The sequence below is a fragment of the Mustela putorius genome, unplaced genomic scaffold, assembly GCF_011764305.1.
Source record: "Mustela putorius furo isolate JIRA1106 unplaced genomic scaffold, ASM1176430v1.1 tig00003962_pilon_pilon_pilon, whole genome shotgun sequence".
Taxonomy (NCBI): Eukaryota; Metazoa; Chordata; class Mammalia; order Carnivora; family Mustelidae; genus Mustela; species Mustela putorius.
Window position 1 is genome coordinate 1,942,750 of NW_025422106.1, and position 18,706 is coordinate 1,961,455.

Sequence of the window (18,706 nt, forward strand, 5' to 3'; positions counted from 1 at the left end):
GAGAAGGAAAAACAGGCAAGACAGCACAGCGTGAGAGAGAGAGGGAGAGAGGAAGAGAGAAAGCGAGGATAGGAGGCGTGGAGCCAGCCAACCTCAGCCTGGGCTCTCCTGAGCCCCTAGATCCCCCAGGCAGCCTGGACCCCTAGGGACCAGAGAGCTGCCCTGAGGATGGGCCCCAGAGCGGGGGTCATGCTCCACCCTGTGTGGGGACTGCTGGGCTGCTGTTTCCTCTGCAGCTGGGCTCTGGGAGGTCCACGGCCCCTCCGCTCTGGGCCACCTCTGTCCTCCCATGTCCAACCGGGGTCTGGGCCCCTGTGGGTGCCCCGAGAAGGAGCCGAGGCAGCCCTGGCTTTTCTCTACTCTGGAGACACCCGACAGCTGTCGGGGGCTAATTGCAGTGAACGCTACGAAGCCCAGGGCGCCGAAGCCAGCCCAGGGCTCCCCCCAGTCCTATGGAGGGCAGCGGGCACCCTTGCCCAGGCTGCTAATTTCCTCAACATGCTGCTGCAGGCCAATGACATCCGCGAGTCCAGTGTGGAGGAGGATGTAGAGTGGTACCAGGCACTGGTCCGCAGCGTGGCCGAGGGGGACCCAAGGGCGTACCGGGCTTTTCTGACCTTTGACCCTCCGCCAGGGGCCAGCCACCTGCCTCTGGCCCTACAGGCCACACGGATGGGGGAGGAGACCCTCCTTCAGGACTTGTCTGGGACCAGAGTTCAGGAGGAGAGCCCAACCAGGGCCCCGGACACCTCTGCTCTACAGAAGCGAGTGCTGACCAATGACCTCGGGAGCCTCGGCAGCCCCAAGTGGCCACAGGGGGATGGCTATGTGGGGGACATGAGGCATGTGAAGCTCTCTCCTCCCTTCCTGGAGTGCCAGGAGGGCCGGCTCCGTCCTGGCTGGCTTGTCACTCTTTCTGCCACCTTCTATGGTCTCCAGCCAGACCTCAGCCCAGAGGTCAGGTAAGTGTGTTTGCACAGTCTTTGACACATTTGCAGGCACGTGGGGGTGGGGGCCCGAGTCCAGCCAGCTGTGCGTGGGCCATTTGGCACACACATATGTATCTGGGGGGGCACAGATGTGCCTATTTGCATTCAGCTATTTGCAGTTGACTCTGGGAATCTGTAACTGTCTGTTAGCACATACAGGTGTGAGTGTACACAGTGTGTATGAATCAACCCACTTGTACGTAGGTATAGACATATGTGTGTGTACAGCTGGGCATAGGTCTGCCCCCAGGTCTGGGGAGTGGGGAGAAGGCAGGAGCAGGCTTAGTGTGGATGACAGCTGACAGGCCATGCACAAGTAGTCTCATGGGCATTCCAGGAGACCAACCTGCTGCTCTTAAGCAATCTAGAACTATAAAAGGAGGCTTCTCCAAGGGAAGAAAAGTTCTTGGCGGGGGCGGGGGGGGGGGAAGCTTGGGAACCATTCATTGCTCCTTCTGTCGAGGAGTTGGCCAGGTCCCCAGGGTCACTCTCAGTGACTATATTCTCACCTCAAATGGGTTCCAGTCCTGCTTGTCCTGACTGGTACTCTTCAGATGACTGACCTCCTCCTTCAACCGAAATAAAGAGGTGATTGGGAACCCTGGTGGGGAGGAGGCAGCAAGTGGGCACAGAACTGCAAGGCACGCAACACTCAAATTGTTTTTCCAGCTCTGTGTCCCTATTCATTGCTTCCAACAGGCTTCCCCTCCTGCCAGCCAGCAGCCTGGCCTCTAGCCAGCTCTCCCCATACAGCCCAGAGCAGAGTTTGGGAGCTCTGGGGCCAGGCAGCTCCATTCCTTAGTTCCTATGCTGTGATCAATTCATATCTGGTTTGGGCAGAGTGAGGGGGTGGTTAATAGCGAGTTCAGGACCTGTGAGCGCGCGCACAAGCGAGTGTGTGTGTGTGTGTGTATACATGTGATGGAGAAGTGTGAAAATCCCCTTCAGGCAGATCATCAGAGCCCTGGCTTCCACATGTCTTGACATGCTCCCTCCGTCTACCCACTAATAGAAAGAGGAAATGCTAGGATGTTGAAAAGCAGAGGGATGTTGGGGCACAACCTACAGGGAAGAAGACTGTTGCCCACAGAAACAGTGAGGATGAATAGCACTGGAGAAATGGAATGCAGGTGTGCCCTCTGTCCTTGCACACTGCAACTGCTCTGCTAAAGTTTGCAAAGCTTGCAGTGCTCCCTGGTCTGGGGCCTGAGGACACATGACCACTTTGGCACCCTTTGCTGCACCCCTAACTGCCAATTCACTGCCCTAGGGGGCAGGTGCAGATGGACATAGACCTTCAGAGCGTGGACATCAATCAGTGTGCCAGTGGGCCAGGCTGGTACTCCAACACACACCTGTGTGATCTCAACAGCACCCAGGTAAGGATAAGGAGGATGGTGGGGGGAGGGGCGCCTGGGGTCCTGCCTCCTTTCCCCTTTCCCATCCCTGCCACCACCCAGCTCCTGGGAGCAACTGAACCAAAGCATATCAGCCTCAGGGCTTCAGGGGAATCCCTAGTGATGAGAGAGAGACAGAAATGAGATTCTAGGCTTTAAATTTTTTTTATTTTTATTTTTTCAAGATTTTATTTATTTATTTGAGATTGAGAGAGAGTAGGTGTGTGTGCATGCGTGTGCGCGTGCATGCACATGCATGGGGTGGGGGGAGGGACAAAGGGACAAGCAGATCCCCCACTGAGCAAGGATTCCACCCCAGGACCCTGAGATCATGACCTGGGCTGAAGTCAGACACTTAACTGAGCCACCCAGGCACCTTCAGATACCAGGCTATTTATTTATTTATTTTTAAAGATTTTATTTTATTTATTTGACAGAGATCACCAGTAGGTAGAGAGGCAGACAGAGAGAGAGGAGGAAGCAGGCTCCCTGCTGAGCAGAGAGCCCGAGTGGGGTTTGATCTCAGGACTCTGATATCATGACCTGAGCCGAAGGCAGAGGCTTTAACCCACTGAGCCACCCAGGCGCCCCCTATACCAGGCTATTTAAAAGCGAGGACATTTACAGCCAAAAAATACTTCAATAAAAAAATAAAAACTAAAAGACAAAAGAAAATTCAGAAATGATATGTTGATGGTCATTTCTGAGAAGTTCCCAACTTCTCCTACTTGATACATAATAGGCACTTAAAGTTGAATGAATAATAAAAAAACATGAACATAGAAAAAAAAAGTGAGGGGGCACCTGGCTGGCTGGCTGTAGAGCATGTGACTCTTGATCTCTAGGGACCTTGAGTTTAAGCCCCACATTGAGTGTAGAACCTACATTTAAAAAAAAAAAAGTGAGGGGCGCCTGGGTGGCTCAGTGGGTTAAAGCCTCTGCTTTCGGCTCAGGTCATGATCCCAGAGTTTTGGGATCGAGCCCCACATCAGACTCTGCTCAGCGGGGAGCCTGCTTCCCCCTCTCTCTCTGCCTGCCTCTCTGTCTACTTGTGATCTCTCTCTGTCAAATAAATAAATAAAACCTTTAAAAAAAATTGAGGGGCACCTGGGTAGCTCAATGGGTTAAAGCCTCTGCCTCCGGCTCAGGTCATGATTCCAGGGTCCTGGGATGGAGTCCCGCATCGGGCTCTCTGCTCAGCAGGGAGCCTGCTTCCTCCTCCCTCTCTCTCTCTCTCTCTCTCTCTGCCTGCCTCTCTGCCTACTTGTGAACTCTGTCAAATAAATAAAATCTTAAAAAAAAAGAAAGTGAGGACACTTACAGCCTGCTCCCCATCCTCCAATGGAGATAGTCACCCTTGTTCCTTTGAATTCTCAGTATGCCTCCCTGTCTGCTCTCCCCTTTTGGTACTGGGTGCCCTAAGATCCACCCCCAGGACCGCTCCTTAAGTCCCTATTAATCATCCCCTTTCCTTCTCCTAGACCACATTCTCCATGTTGACAGGGCTCCTAAGTGTAATTGTTGATTGGGATGTGGGAGGACTCTAACCAAAGAAGGAGCTTGAAGAGCTCTGGGATTGGTAAAGGTGAGGGAACCCAAGCCAGGTGCTGGCAGACTCAAAGCCATGGATGCAGGAGATCGGGATAATGGAAAACAATGGCTGGTAATCCTGCAAGCCTGGGACTGAGAAGCTGGGAGGCCAGTGAACTAATAATAATCTGCTCCACGGCTGCACTTGACCGCGTGTCGTGCCTGAGCTGAACCAAAGCCAAGGCAAGCCCTGCAGCCTGCTGGGAGGTGGGGCGGGTTTGGGCATCTGTGGCTCTTTGGGGCACATGTTTTTGGAACTCTAAGTCCAGGGATGGAGAAGGGCTCCCATTATTCAGTGCATTATTAAACCCAGCCACAGCACATCTCCGTACACATTGGCCTGATTGTGCAGACGCTGGTGGGAACAGCGCATTCTCATGCTCCTGGCAAGAAGGGAAGCTGGGCCACGATTTCAGAAGTACCACCGTGTAACTTTTCTAGGTGAAGTCAGGTGCTCGATGTGGAAGCTCCCAGGGCGAAGCCCTTCCTTCATCCCACTGTTAGGTCTGTCCCTAACCACTGCCTCCAGCAGCTCTGACCTCATCCATGTGCTCATCTCCCCTGCCTGGCTCTAAGGTCTGCTCCGTCCCCTGCTAGGCAGACATCAAGGGATGGAGGTGGAATAAAGAGGCGGCCTTGGCATCCCACGAGCCTGGCATTAGCCTGGCATTAGGGCTGGGGAAATCAGTCCTGTGCCAAAGCCAGATGGCCCCTGGTAGGGGAAGCCTCTCCTCTGTGGGGGCCTTTTCAAACCACCTGTGAACCAAAAAGGGAAGGTGATGGGGACCCTTTGAGACAGGATGTAGGCACACAGATGTGATTGGACTCCAAGTTCTCCCTACTTCCACCTCCCCTGGTGCCTCACTGTAGCAACAGCTGGGCACTGGGACATGGGATCTGTGAGGCTCCCGTCACTGCCTCTCAGAATAAAAGGGTGATCTCTTCCCAAACTCTTTGTTGAAAAAAGGTGATGACGGGAATAGAGTAGGGTTTCCAGAGAGAGAAGGATTCCTAAGGACTGGAAGGACTTCTAGTGGGGGAAGTGGGTCCCTTGTACGGAGCAGGTGCTGTGAATAGGAAGGTACGCGGACCCTCCATCTCTTCCCAGGAGCGAAAACCCCATATAAACCCCTATCTTGTTTGTCATCCCTGCAGTGTGTCCCCTTGGACAGTCAGGGCTTTGTCCTCGGCCACTACCTCTGCCGCTGCCGACCTGGTTTCTACGGGGCAAGCCGCTCCGGGGGTATGTTAACCGTGGTGAGGGTCAGGCTGGGCTGGGTGGAGGGGGCATCTGGGGAGAAAATGCTGGGGTGAGACACTGGCAAGGGTCTTGTGGGGCAAGGGCAGAAGGTGGAGAGAAGCAGGCAAGGCAGGCAGGATCCACTGTGGGGGTGTCTGAGCCTTCTGAAAATGAGCCCTTACCATGCCAGTCTGATGTAAGTTGAGCCTCGCAGTGAGTCCTAGCCTGGCATTGCCTCTTTCTGTTTCCCGGTCCTTCCCTGGGAATATCCACTTCCTCACTCGCCCTGCTTCCCAGCCCGCCCCCAGGGGTGACCAACTGTAGGAGGGCAGGGAGAGGGTTATGGTGGCCTGTGGGAGAGAAGGCTGGCATGCCCCCGCCGGGCCCCTCTCCTTGCAGCCATCTTGTTCTTCATAGGGTTGGGAGAGAGTGCTGCCCAGCCTGCTGGGCAATTCGGGGCCCCACATGGCAGCTCCGGGAGGCTGCTGCGGTGCCAGCCGTGTGCCGAGGGCTGCACCAGCTGCAGGGACGCTAGGCCGTGCCTGGTGGAGGAAGTCTCGGCACTGCGGGCAGCCGTGCTGGCCTGCCAGGCCTGCTGCATGCTGGCGGTCTTCCTGAGCATGCTGCTCTCCTACAGATGCCGCCGGAGCAAGGCAAGGAAAGTCCCGCCTCTCCTACACGTGTCCTACCATCCCTTGGGTCCCCAGTATCACCTAGGGGCCAGAGGCTCCCTAAGACGAGAACTCAGAAGAAATGGGTTCTGGTCTTCATGCTTAACCTAAGACACCAGGTGACCTTGGGCAAGTGACCCCATTGCCTTAGATTTGTTGCCTGTTAAGTGTAGGCATTGGACTTGATTCAAAACACAGTGTAGGCACTAGGGAGACGTGGTCTAGACTCCCCTGGAGCTCCCAGTTAAACGGAGGAAGCAGGCCTATAAAGAAAATGACAACACAGCACAACAGAGGCGAGGATGGAAGTGTGTGTTGGTTGCCATGTGAGCTCAAAGAAAGGACCCAGTTGTCCTGCCTGAGATGGCCTGGGAAAACCCATCTGGAGAATATGACATTTGAGCCAGTCTTGAAGGTCAACTGACTGATTTCCAGGCAGAGAAGGGGTTACCTAGACAAAGAAGCAGTCTGACCCAAAGTCTGGGGAATGTGTGGGATCCTTCTAGCTCCAGCAGCTTGTGACTGGAGCCCAGGTCTGCAATCAGGCCCCTTCTAGGAGTTGGGAGGCAGGGAGCGGGGTTGGGGGATAGATGCTATGTGCAACCTTGGTCTTAGCCTGGGGGGGGGGGGGGTGTGGCTGTGGACCAAGATGGCAGAGCTGATGTTACAGGATAAGACCTTAGCCCAGGGCCATCAAGTGACCCCTAAAACAGGCCTGAGATTCTCCCCCACAATCGTCCAGGCTCTGCTTTCCCACTGCCCTGTTCACACACCTCTCTCTTTCCTGGGTTCACAGAGGATCAGAACCTCTGGAGTTGTCCTGCTGGAAGCCATCCTTTTTGGATCCCTGCTGCTCTACTTCCCTGTGAGTCTGTGGCCAGAGTCTGACCCCACGTGATCCCTGCCTGGTGTCCTCCAAACCCCAGAATTCTACATCCTTTCTGCTCCCTTAGAGAGATTCAGAGACCTCAAAATCTCCATACTCATATCTACAAATGGCAGGCTGGCCTGGTGACCTCTGAAGCCAAAGAGTCCTTGCTAAAAAGAGCTTGATGTCCTACTGTGTGACTTAGGACAAATGACCTAACCTCTCTGATACTTCAGCTGCTCCTCTGAGGGATGGAGGTGATGATGCCTCTGTGGCAAGGCTATTAGAAAGGGCAGCAGATCAGAAAGAGGAAGTACATGGGAGAGCCCCAACTTCTGTCCCCCTCCCGTACTCCCCAGGTCTTCATTCTGTACTTCAAGCCCAGTGTATTCCGCTGTATCGCTCTCCGCTGGGTCCGGTTGCTGGGTTTTGCCACTGTCTACGGCACCATTATACTCAAGCTTTATAGGTAGGGTCTGGGGAAGACCTTGCTCTGGGGCTGCTTACTCCAGGCAGCCCCAGGTCGTTTGGAAAGGGGTGGAGTTCTTCCCAGCCAGACCCTTACCAGCTCTACTCCCCGGTGCACCCCACCCCCTCACCCCCACCCCAGGCCCACCCCTATCACCATAGCCCTCCTCAGATGCAGCATTTGGGGGGGCAGGGAGGCAGCCAACCATGGGAAGGACAGGAGGACTGGCACGTATGGAGGGGAAGCCATGGACAGAGGCCAGAGACCTGGCCCCTCTCCTTGGCCCTCCGCCTATGCCTCTCCCCACCACCCGCACCCTTGTAGAGTTCTCCAGCTGTTTCTGTCTCGCTCGGCCCAGCGGGGCCCCCACCTCAGCAATGGGCGGCTGCTGCAGCGGCTGGGGCTGCTCCTGCTGCTCGCGCTGGCCTTCCTGGTGGTGTGGACGGCGGGGGCCCTGGAAAGAGGCAGCCATGCACCCCTGGTGGCCCGTGGCCACACTCCTGCGGGCCGTCACTTCTACCTCTGCCATCACGACCACTGGGACTACATCATGGTTGTGGGTGAGCTGCTTCTGCTGAGCCTGCCTCACCGGGGACCCCCATGCTGCACCTGCAGGGGTCCTCTGGCCTTGGCCTTGTCCCCAGTCCCCACCTCCCCTGGCACACCCGGCACAGAGAGAGGCCACCGCCCAGCTGCTGAGCTGGTGCTCGCATCTCTGCCCCTCACTCCTCTACAGCTGAGGTGCTGCTCCTGTGCTGGGGCAGCTTCTTGTGCTACGCCACCCGAGCCGTTCCCTCCGCCTTCCATGAGCCACGCTACATGAGCATCGCCCTGCACAACGAGCTGCTTCTCTCCTCTGCCTTCCACGCGGCCAGGTGAGGCCGCCCCCCATCCCGACCCACCACACCTCCCCATCGCCCACCACTCTTGCCTCTCCCAGGCCCGAGGAACCCCATCCCACAGCCATCCTCACCACATAGCCAGGCCTCGGCCAGGGGAGAAAGGCCCCTCCGCCATTGGTGGCCCGCCCCTCAGATACCCTTCCTGCACCCCAGGTCTTACACAGCACCCCAAAAGAGGAAGCGTGTCTGCTCCTAATTCTCCTCCTAGTCCTAGGCCACATGTCCGGCACCTCCACTGTGCTCCTTCCCAGACATGCTCAATTCTCCCTGCCTTTTCCCCCCTCACACCTCAGCCCCTCCAGCAGCAGGCCCGCTGTGAACGTTCAGAAGGACTTGGCGGTGTGGCAAAGGCAGAATCAACCCACAGGGCATCCATAACAGAGCTGGGAGCACGAATCTGTGCTCTAGGCGACCAGAGAAGAGTAGTCTGGGAGGGCTTCTCAGAGGTGGGGGTTAATGTGAGCCTTGAGGTAGGACCTACATCCTTGGGAGGGCAAGAAGAAGGAGAAATGCCCTTTTCAGCCCACCCAGAAGCTCCACAGAGATCAGGACTGGAGCTAGGGGGTGAGCCAGTGAGACAGGTGAGGGAGAAGAGGCCCCTGTTACCCAGAGCTGATGTTTCCCTCCTTCACACCCTCAGGTTTCTGCTGGTTCCCTCCCTGCACCCAGACTGGACCCTGCTTCTCTTCTTCTTCCACACCCACAGCACCGTCACCACCACACTGGCTCTGATCTTCATTCCTAAGGTGAGGTCTCCCCTCTCCTGGTTGTGAGCCTACCCCAGCCCCTTGGTAAGGGCACCGTGGATCTGCCGCCGCCGCAGCGCCCTCTCCAGGTCAGAGTGAGGATGACCCCTGGGGGAGAGTGGGCGGAGCCGCAGGGGCCTGTGGGAGGAGCCCGCTTGGGGTAGACACAGAAGCGACTGTGTCTCTCTGCCTCCCACCTGAGGGCAAAGGAAATCAGAGCTAGGGCCGGAGAGCTCTTTGTAACACACCTAGCAGTTTAGGGTGGTGGACTCTGAAAAGTCAACTTGGAAACAATTACAGAGAGATAGGTCAGGGAGCTGAAGGCCATGGCTAGGAATTGTGGGGGCAGCTGCGTAGGAGGAAGATGACAGAGAGCAAAACTCTTCCTGCCCTCGAAATTGCGAATTAGAGAGGGGGTTAAGGTGCCCCAAGTAAAGATGGATTCACCGGAGCAGGTGGGAATAGGAGTAAACAGGGAGGCGAGCTGACTCTTTTTCTCCCGCCGTCACACCCACCCTGGCCAGTTCCAGAAGCCGGGGGCTCCTCCCCGAGAGGAGATGGTGGATGAGGTGTACGAGGATGAGCTGGACCTGCAGCGCTCAGGCTCCTACCTGGACAGCAGCATCGCCTCAGCCTGGAGCGAGCGCAGCCTGGACGCCGGAGACATCCGGGTACGTGCGGGCCTCCTCGCCTCCTTTGGATGCTTGCTTTTAGATACTGGGCCAGGATCCCTGCTGCCCTGCAGCCTGGGCCATGTATCCTGCAGGCCCCTCCCCTGGCCCTCACTTTCCCTCTCTCGAAGACCTGCCTCCTTTCCTCCTTCCCTTCTCCAGCTGCCTCCCCTGACTGTTCAGATGCCTTCACACACCACCTAAGTGAAGAGACCACCAGAGGCCCAGAACATGCATCCCTGAAACCCAGGCCACTTGGCAAGTGAGAGGCAGGGCGGTGGGTGGCGCTCCACTCCCACCCAGCAGGGGCAGTCGTGAGGGACAGGACATCTGGGCACTTGGTGACCCTAGGGCCAACCACGGAGCTGTGTAGTTCAGGCGGTTTGCGACTACCAGAGATTTCTATATCAGGACACCCATTCCCTGGACCTGGCAGTCTTAGAGAAGGGAAGTTTTTCCTGCTTACATCAGGAGACCATCTTTGCCCTTCTTTTTCAGTGTAGGGGCGTCATAGTCACGGAACCCAGATCAGAAGCTCAGTGGGTAGGAAATAAGGAAACCTGGTGGTCTCAGCCTGTTGTTTGATCAAATCCAAGGTGTGGGAACAACCTCAGGGAGCCATTTTGTCCATTGCCTCCATCTCCCCTGGGGCCTCCCTGTACCCTTGACTTGTTTGCATCTCCCAACTCGTCCTTGTCCTAGCTGCCTCTGCCTGTTTTTTCCCCGTGTCCTCCTTCCCTTCTGGGCTCTGCCTTCCGGGAAAGTGGCTGAACCGAGGCCCCAGTCGAGCTGGAAGGCCAGAGAGTGTGGAGGTGCTCGGCCACAGCAATGCCAGCCCGTACCCCTACTTTGCGGAGCAGCACGCAGTCTCCGTCCCTATGCTGATGCTGCTCTGGGGAGGAATCCAAAGTAGAAGTTTCTCAAATTCCCATTCCTGCACTTGAACCCAAATAGAGCACTTCTCACCATCAATCTCAGGTGACCCTCCTGAGGACTCTCACAGGGGGCAGCCAGCTCTTGTTACCTCATAGAAGCAGAGGCTCTGAGAGCCTTCAGGGAGTGCCTGGGTGGCTCAATCCATTGAGCGGCTGCCTTCAGCTTTGGTCGAGATCCTAGAGTCCTGGGATGGAGCCCCATGTCCTGGGATTAAGCTCTGTGCTCAGCGAGGAGTCGGCTTCTTCCTCTGCCCCTCACCCCCACTCATGCTCTCTCTCAAATAAATAAAATCTGAAAAAAAATAAAACAGCCTTCATGCACATGCTGGGTCAGCAGCCTGGAACCCAGGCTTCCCGTCACCCAGGCAAGTGACTTCCGTCAGATCACAGAGAAAGGAGTGCCCCCGCATCCTCAGAACCAAGCAGATGTGACTCAGAGAAGACAGGTGGATTCTGAGGGTTGTCTAAGCAGAGAAGGGACACAGCTTGGTGGGAAGAGATGCTCCAGAGAAAATGGTCCAAATAATGGCTGGGAGAGCGGGAGGCAGGGCAGTCAGGCCCTGGAGAGAGCTCCGTGCTCCATCTGCTCTCCTCATACCTCCCTCACTGCAGGACGAACTGAAGAAGCTCTACGCCCAGCTCGAGGTCCACAAGACCAAGGAAATGGCTGCAAACAACCCGCACCTGCCCAAGAAGCGGGGCAGCTCGCGCCAGGGCCTGGGCCGCTCCTTCATGAGGTACCTGGCCGAGTTCCCGGAGGCCCTGGCCCGCCAGCACTCCCGGGACTCGGGGTCCCCCAGCCTGGGCAGCCTGCCTGGCTCCTCGCGCTGCCGGCTTCTCAGCTCCAGCTTCCAAAACCCCGAGGGGACCCCAGCCCTGCGCAAGTCCCACAGCACCTACTACCACGAGCGCCAGGGTCACCGCCGGGAGCAGGACCCACCACTCCTTGACTCGCTGCTGCGCAGGAAGCTGGCCAAGAAGGCCTCCAGGGAAAGCAGGGAGAGTCGGGAGTCGGTGGAGGGGCCCCCTGCCCTGGGCTTCAGGTCTGCCAGCGCCCACAACCTGACGGTGTGCGAGAGGCTCCCCAGGGCCCGGCCCACATCCCTGCAGAAGTCGCTCAGTGTGGTGACGGGCTCCAGGGAAAAGGCCCTGCTCGTGGCCAGCCAGGCCTACCTGGAGGAGACCTATCGGCAGGCCAAGGAGCGGGAGGAGAGGAAGAAGGCCGAGGCAGCCTTGGCGAGCCCAGTGAGGAGGCCGTCAGCCAGGAGGCTGGAGCGAGCTCGAGGGGCCCCCTTGTCAGCTCCACCATCCCCGGCCAAGAGCCGCAGTGTGGACGGCTCCCACAAGGCTGCCGCTGCCACAGGGAGGCTTCAGGAGGAGGCTGCCAGGAGGCTGCCTCACCCGCCCGTCCGGCACCAGGTCTCCACACCCATCATGGCCCTGTCTGGAGCGGGCCTGGGAGAGCCAAGGATGCTGTCTCCCACCTCCACCCTTGCTCCAGCTCTGATGCCAGCTCCGGCCCCAGCCCCAGCCCCAGCCCTAGCCCCGGCCCCGGCCCCGGCCCTGGCCCCGGTCCCGGTCCCAGCTCCAGCCCCAGCCCCAGCCCCGACACCAGTCCCTGTCCTGGCACCAATCCTCGTGCCCCCCCAAAGCCCCAACTTACTCCCGTTCATCTGCCCCTGGGAGAATGCAGAACTGCCAGTCAAGAAAGGAAATGTGGCTCAAGAAAGCCCCTCAGGGCCAGAGCGGAGCAGCCTCTCCCCTTCCCCAGCTCGGGCCAAGCTCTGGAGAGCCCTCTCTGTTGCAGTTGAGAAAAGGAGCACAGGGGAGAATGCGGGGACCACAGAGGAGGGACGCCTCCAAGGGGGAGCTGATGAGGGTGACGAGGATAAGTCTAAGGTCTTCTCTAAATCCCACAGCCTCAAGACCCCCATTCAGCAGGTTTCCGTGCACAGTCTAGGCCTGGCTATCAAAGCTTTGACTCGTTCCCGGAGCACTCACAAAGAGAAGGAGAGCGGGGAAGGGAGTCCTGAGACAGAGGAGAAAGGCAGAGCTGCAGTGGGGGGCGAGGGTGTGGGGCCCTGCCCCAGGTCCCCCAGGCTAAGCCGGCCCAAGGCTGTGAGTAAGCAGGCCGCTCTTGCACCCTGTGATGACGAGGAATCCCTCCAGAACCAACAGAACGCTCACACCAGCAGAATGCTTCAAGTCTGTCGCCGGGAGGGCAGCAGGGAACAAGAAGACAGAGGCAGGAGGACATCCCACTGTCTAGGGGAGGAGAGAGGAGAGAGAGCAGGTAAAGCAGAGTTTGCTACACTGAGGCAAGCCAGCCAAAGCACAGTTGGGGACAAAAGTGCTGAGGGAGCAAAAGAAGTCCCTTTTGGGTGGCGGGAACTGCCCAAAGCTGGCCTCCAGTCCCTGGGCGGAGCTGACCACAGGATGGCAGAGATGTGCCCCAGGGAAGTCACCCAGTCGGAAGTGTGTCAGCCTGACCATGGCTACAAGGCCCAGATCTGCCCCTGGGAGGCGAGCGAAGGAGCCCCTGAGAAGGGGGCATTACAACAAAATCTCAATGGCTCCCAAGAGAGAGGGAGAGCCTCAGAAAAGTCAGAGCCCCCAAATGTGGTGGTTGTTGCTCGGAAAAAGCCAGAGAGGCTGGTCAGGGCGCAGGAGGCCGTGTGTCCCTGGGAGGGTGTCGATCCTGGGAGTCCGTCCTGCTGGTCAGTCTCTCAGGACTCTGACGGAATCAAGGGCAGGTCTGAGGCAGTGAGCAGGAGAGAGGCTAGAGAGGTGAAGAAGCATCAGCAGGAGGGTACAGGCCCAGAAGTTTGTACAGCTGACGCTGCCAAGGCAGAGCTCTGTCCCTGGGAGGCATGCGAGGGAGGGAATGGGAAACCATTCGAGGAGGGCATGAAGAAGCTTCCCCAGGAAAAGCAGGAAACCTCCAAGAAAGCAACCTTCTGGAAAGAACAGAAACTGAGTGGAAACTTGGAGTCCTTTTGTCCGTGGGAGAGGACAGATTTCCGGGGCCCCTCAGCAGTCTCCACTCCGGCCCCAGGAGCCCCTGGATGCTCGGGGAGTGTGGGCAGTAGCATCTCAGAAGTGTGTCCGTGGGAGGCAGGAGATGCTCCTGCCAGGAAAGCAGAGATCTGTCCCTGGGAGCTAGGTGATGAGGTAGTGGGGAAGGAAATGCTGAGTCAGGGGGCAGGGGGAAATATTCTCCAGGAAGAGGGGAAAGCCTCCAGACAGGCTTTCCCTGGAAAGCCTGGAGAGATGGGAGAACAGGCTGGGAAGGCAGTGCAGAAAAGGGATCAGCAGCAGGAGTCAGTGTGTCCCCAGGAGACCTCAAACCCTGGGCCCTCCCGCCCATGTCTAGACAGTTCCTCAACCAAAGCTGGTGGCCAATTCCTTAGCAAGGGAGGAAGCAGGGCAACACAGGTAAGTCCCCGGGAAGATCTCAGGCCACAGCCAAAGGAAGTAACAACACCTGCCAGGGCAGACCTCTGTCCCTGGGAGGTGGATGAAAGAATAAGAGACAACTGGACATTGGACCAGACAGCAAAAGCAAGAGAATCTCAAAAGGACAAGGAGAAAGGGCCTGGGATGTCAGGGATCAAAGATGGCACAGTTGGGGAAGAGCCTGAGACACAGATCCAAAAGCAGGAAGCAGTCTGTCCCTGGGAGAATGTGGACCCTGGCAGCTTCTCCCCACAATCAGGCCCTCAAGAAGCAGATGGACCTAGAGCCAGTTTCCACATGTCAGGCGGTGTGGGAAGCAAAGCTGTGGAGATCTGTCCATGGGATATGGAGGACACTGTGTCTGCTGAGAAGGCTGAGGTCTGTCCCTGGGAGGTGGGTGCTGGAGCAGGGCAGGAAAGGGCTTTGGGAGTTGAGGCCATTAGGAAATTTCCAAATGACACAGGAAAGTTTTCTGCACGTCCTGGACCCAGCAAGACAGCTGTTACTGCTCCAGAGAAGCCAGAGAGGCCAGCCTGGGAGCGGGAGATGGCCTGTCCCTGGGAAAGCTTGGATCCAGGCAGCTCCTCTTGGCATTCAGACTCTCTGGGCACAGAGAGACCAAAAGCTGGATTCCAGGAACTGGACCACGTGGGCTGCCGGGCAGCTGAGGTGTGTCCCTGGGAAGTGGAAGAGGCCCCTGCCAGTGAGAAAGCCAAGATCTGTCCCTGGGAGGTGAATGAAGGAGCTTCGGGGACAGGACTGGACCAAGAGAGGAGGAGTGACTTAGCAGGGCAGGGGGAGAAAACTCTAGAAAAGGAGAGACTCACCTCCTTGGGAGAAGACATACCAAAATGGGAGACAAAACAGAGTCAAGAGCAGGAAGCTGTTTGTCCTTGGGAGAAGGGCTTGAGGGAACCCTTGGCGAAGGGCCCTGAGGTCTCAGACTCATCCGTCAGCGTGAGTTGTGAAGTGGCTGAGGGACGTTCCTTGGAAGTGAGAGATGAGGCAGCAGAGAAAGGGCGCCTGACACACGACCCAAAGACGGGCTCCCTCCCAGGACACAAAACCCCAGAAAGAGCTCCATCCTCAAAAGTAGGAGAATTCACTACTGACGATGAGGGAAAAGCAAGGGATGAGTTACACTCTGCCTGTCCCTGGGACAGCATGGCCCCGGCAGGCACTGTCTCTCACCCTGACCATCAGGGCCGTGACCAACCTACAGCTGGCTCTCAGACACCGGCCAGCGTCGGGGGCAGGCTCACTGAGGTTTGCCCGTGGGATGCTCCTGCCTTAGATGCTCCTAAACCTGACAGCAGCACCAAAGCTGCCATCTGCCCCTGGGAGGTGCCTGAAAGGGCCCCAGACAAAGGGATGGCAAGCCAGGATGGAAAAGGGCCACCTCAAGAGGAGAAGGATAGAGCCCCGGGAAGACCAGAGCCCAAAGCTGTGGCGGTTCAGGAGAAGCCAGAGAGGGCAGATGGGAAACAGGAGGCGATGTGTCCCTGGGAGAGTCAAGACTGTGGGGAGCTGTCTCCACAGCCAGCCCCGCGAGCTTCTGACAGGCGTAAAGGCAGTTCGGAGGCAGCAGGCAGTGTGGGGGCCAAGGTGGCAGCAGTGGGTCCGTGGGAAGCAGAAGCAGCTCCATCTGCTAAAGAAGTGGAAATCTGCCCTTGGGAGGTGAATAGGGAAGCTGCAGAGAAAGGAGGACTGGGGCAAGAGGTGGACGGAAAGTCCCGAGGGCGGGGAGAAGTGATCCTTCAAAAGGCAGCCTCTGGAGGGACAGAAGAACACATTTACAAAGAAGCAGCAAAAGTCAGCCGAGAGCAGGAGACCGTGTGCCCCCAGGAAGGCAGAGGTTTGGGGGCACCCTGCCCCCAGCCAGACGCTCCCAGCACTGGCCATCCCACATGCGGTCCCCAGGGAGCCAGCCGTGCAAGGAGCAGGATGGCAGAGGTGTGTCAGTGGGAAGTCACAGATCCAGAAGGGAATAAGATAAAGGGCACCATGGCAGACATCTGTGACTGGGAGGGAACTGGAGTGCCATCTGAGGAATCCGGCCTTCTGGCTTCAACAGCAACTCAGAAGGAAATGTTTTTCCCCACAGTCCCTGAGAACCCACCATGCCTTTTAGTCCACAGTCCTCCGGGTAGCTCCCTTCCAGAAAGCAAAAGTGCCCGCCCTGAGGTGAGTAAGGCAGGCAATACTTTTACTCCGGAAGGTGTCAGAGAACTCCAAGAAGCCTCAGGACATGGGCCGAGGACAAGCTCATCCCCAGAGCCGAGTCTCCAAGAAGCTGAGGTTCAGGAATCCTCCTCCTTAACTGTGGACCAAGGAGAAGGGGTTTCTACAGCTTCACACGAAGAACTCTCCCCGCCAACAGTCTATCCTTGGGACTGTGAGTAACAATGCCAACACGTGAAGTCGAATGTCGGGTGGCTGGTTTTCCGAAGCCAAGGTCCTTTCCAAGTCCTACGTGTTCCCAAAGAGCCGAGTCAGAGACACTAGGCCACTTCTCTTCTCCAACAAGGCCAGAAGGCAACTCATTCTGAGACAAACTATATAAGATCGGGCAGCTCAGGCCCCAAGAGTCTCACCCCTTCTTCTCTTCCTACTCTTGTTCCTGCTCCTGAAAACAAAGGCCAGACCTTCTGCTTCAGGGGAACCCTCCCATCCAGCTAGAGGACTCAACACGAGCTGTGTCTGGACACCTGCTTCTGCAGCCAGTGTCAGGGGGGAAAATGTCAGTAGGCCCAGCCCACGTTTTCTCATAAGACCCCCTTTCTTGACCATTTTCTGAGAAGAAATGAAACCATGCAAGGCACTGGCAGTATTAGGGACTGAGGAAGGCTGTGAAGGTCACCGTAGGCAGCTTGAGAAGTCACTTAATTCAAGTTCAAGGATAAGTCTGGGGAAAAACTTAAATGGCTCAAGAGGGTTCTGAAATGCCTTAAGGACCTTTCCATCTTGACTTTGGCTCTCCCCTTCTGCCATATTGATCCTCATGCCCACCCTGCTGGCTGCTGATGGAGAGCCAATCGAACACTCTTACTTCCTTACCAACATGTGGCATCCAAAGCAACACCAGAGATGGAGAGCATAGGAGGTAAGGCAGTGGCTCCAAGTCCTGCCAGGGGGAGCCCTCCCTTCTAGACACCCTCTCCATCTGCGTGTGCCCCTTACTAGCTTTTTCAGATGATTTCTCCCCACTTCTGCCCCATGTTTTCCATCTCGAGTTCACCTCTCTGGCTCGTTCTCCTCCCAGCCTTCCAGGGCTGTCATCAAAGGGACCCCGCTCAGCTGTTGGTATAACAGGAGCCAGGGGTTTCTGGTTCTGATGTGAGTACGGCTCCAAATCACTTGCTCAGTAACAAGAGGCCCGCCATCAGTTGCCTTTCCAAGAAGCAAGAAAGCAAGCAAGCCCTGTTTATGGCCGGCGCTAAGAACTGTCCTCAGAAAGAGTAACCCTACCAGGCAGGTTCAAGGCCTGAAGGTGGGGGAAAGGGCATCATAGAAGCACAAAGCCTTCTTAGTGAGCTCGGTTCTATCCTCTCAAGTGAGTTCAGTTCAGGCTACCCTTGCTTAAGTGGTCCTAGAGAAGAGTGATGGAATGAGAGGATACTATCAGAGGGAAGTGAGGAAGGAGAAAAGCGCTGGTCAAAGCCCTGGCATTGGCAGGGGTTAGGAGGGGGGAGGAAACAGGCAGACTAGACATGGCAGAGCTTGGCAGGGACCCTGAAGATGACAGTAAGCCTGCCCTCTAACTGCGTGGACCCTGATGCCATTCACAGGGAAGAAAAAGACAAAACAAGGAGACCAAATACCCTATGGGGGGAAAATATGAGTCTGCATATACATACTCTGGGCAGCTTTAAGACTTTGCCAGAAAAAGTAACAAAATCCTCCATTTCCAAAAACAAAGAATGGAAAAACCCAGTCTTTCAGGGACCAGATGCCCTTGTTCTCCTATCTAGCCCCTCCCACTTACCTGGTCTCTTGCCCTGGGATTTCAGAGCAGTAATTAAAGCGTACTGCTGCTCTGGGCTCTGGCTAGTTAACCTTGCTGCTTCTAAGCTGTTGGGAAGTTTGCTAAACACACATCAGAACAAGTCCATTGGGTCGGGTCTCGCTGGAAACAGAAAAGTTGTTCCTATAACCCCTACTGAGAAATAAACCATGGGAAAAAAATAAAGAATGTTTTTTCTTGATCACTCACGTTAGCTCCAGCTTATTCATTATGGTGATTTTCTTTTTCCAACGTTTTTAAACAGGCACAGTAGACAGGTAGGGTTAGCCCAAGGGAACTACACTGCAGCCTTCCGGCCTTCGGGGCTTCGGGGCGGTCTGGCTAATTGTCAGCCCAGTTCCCAGCTCCATGGCTGGCACCGCAGACGGACTCAGCCCAGGCCTTCGAGCCAATCCTTTACATCTGGGCCATTCACTCGGCTGGATCTGATCCCAAGGGAAAATGGAAACGGCACTTATCCTCTGGCTGCCCATGGCAGCTAGTGCTCAGCAGCTATTCCGGATTATCTGGAGACCCCTGAGACCCATCTGGAGGAGTGGGAGGAAACAGCTCATTTGAAGCACTGTTTTTACCTAGTCAGAGAAATCCGTCGGTCATGTGCCCAGTAAGTGCGCTCTTTTCCTTTCTCTGCTCTCCTCCCCTCCCTGGATTACTTCCCCTCACTCCACAGTGCCCAGCTGTGGATCCTGCTGATAACACTTGCCTTCTCATTTTGCCTTAATCCAGGGCTCAGGCAAATAGGATGTGG

General features: G+C 56.5%; 1 protein-coding gene across 1 annotated transcript; it reads left to right on the forward strand.

Annotated features, from left to right (window-relative positions):
• The first annotated feature begins 20 nt into the window (after positions 1-20).
• GPR179 (G protein-coupled receptor 179) lies at positions 21-18,127 on the forward strand. Its single transcript, XM_045070244.1, has 11 exons — positions 21-962; positions 2,260-2,368; positions 5,132-5,219; positions 5,634-5,869; positions 6,684-6,752; positions 7,115-7,224; positions 7,549-7,784; positions 7,961-8,099; positions 8,767-8,872; positions 9,397-9,543; positions 11,091-18,127. The coding sequence occupies exons 1-11, from the start codon at positions 169-171 to the stop codon at positions 16,335-16,337; spliced, it is 7,281 nt and encodes a 2,426-aa protein (XP_044926179.1). The 5' UTR covers positions 21-168; the 3' UTR covers positions 16,338-18,127.
• The last annotated feature ends 579 nt before the right edge of the window (positions 18,128-18,706 follow it).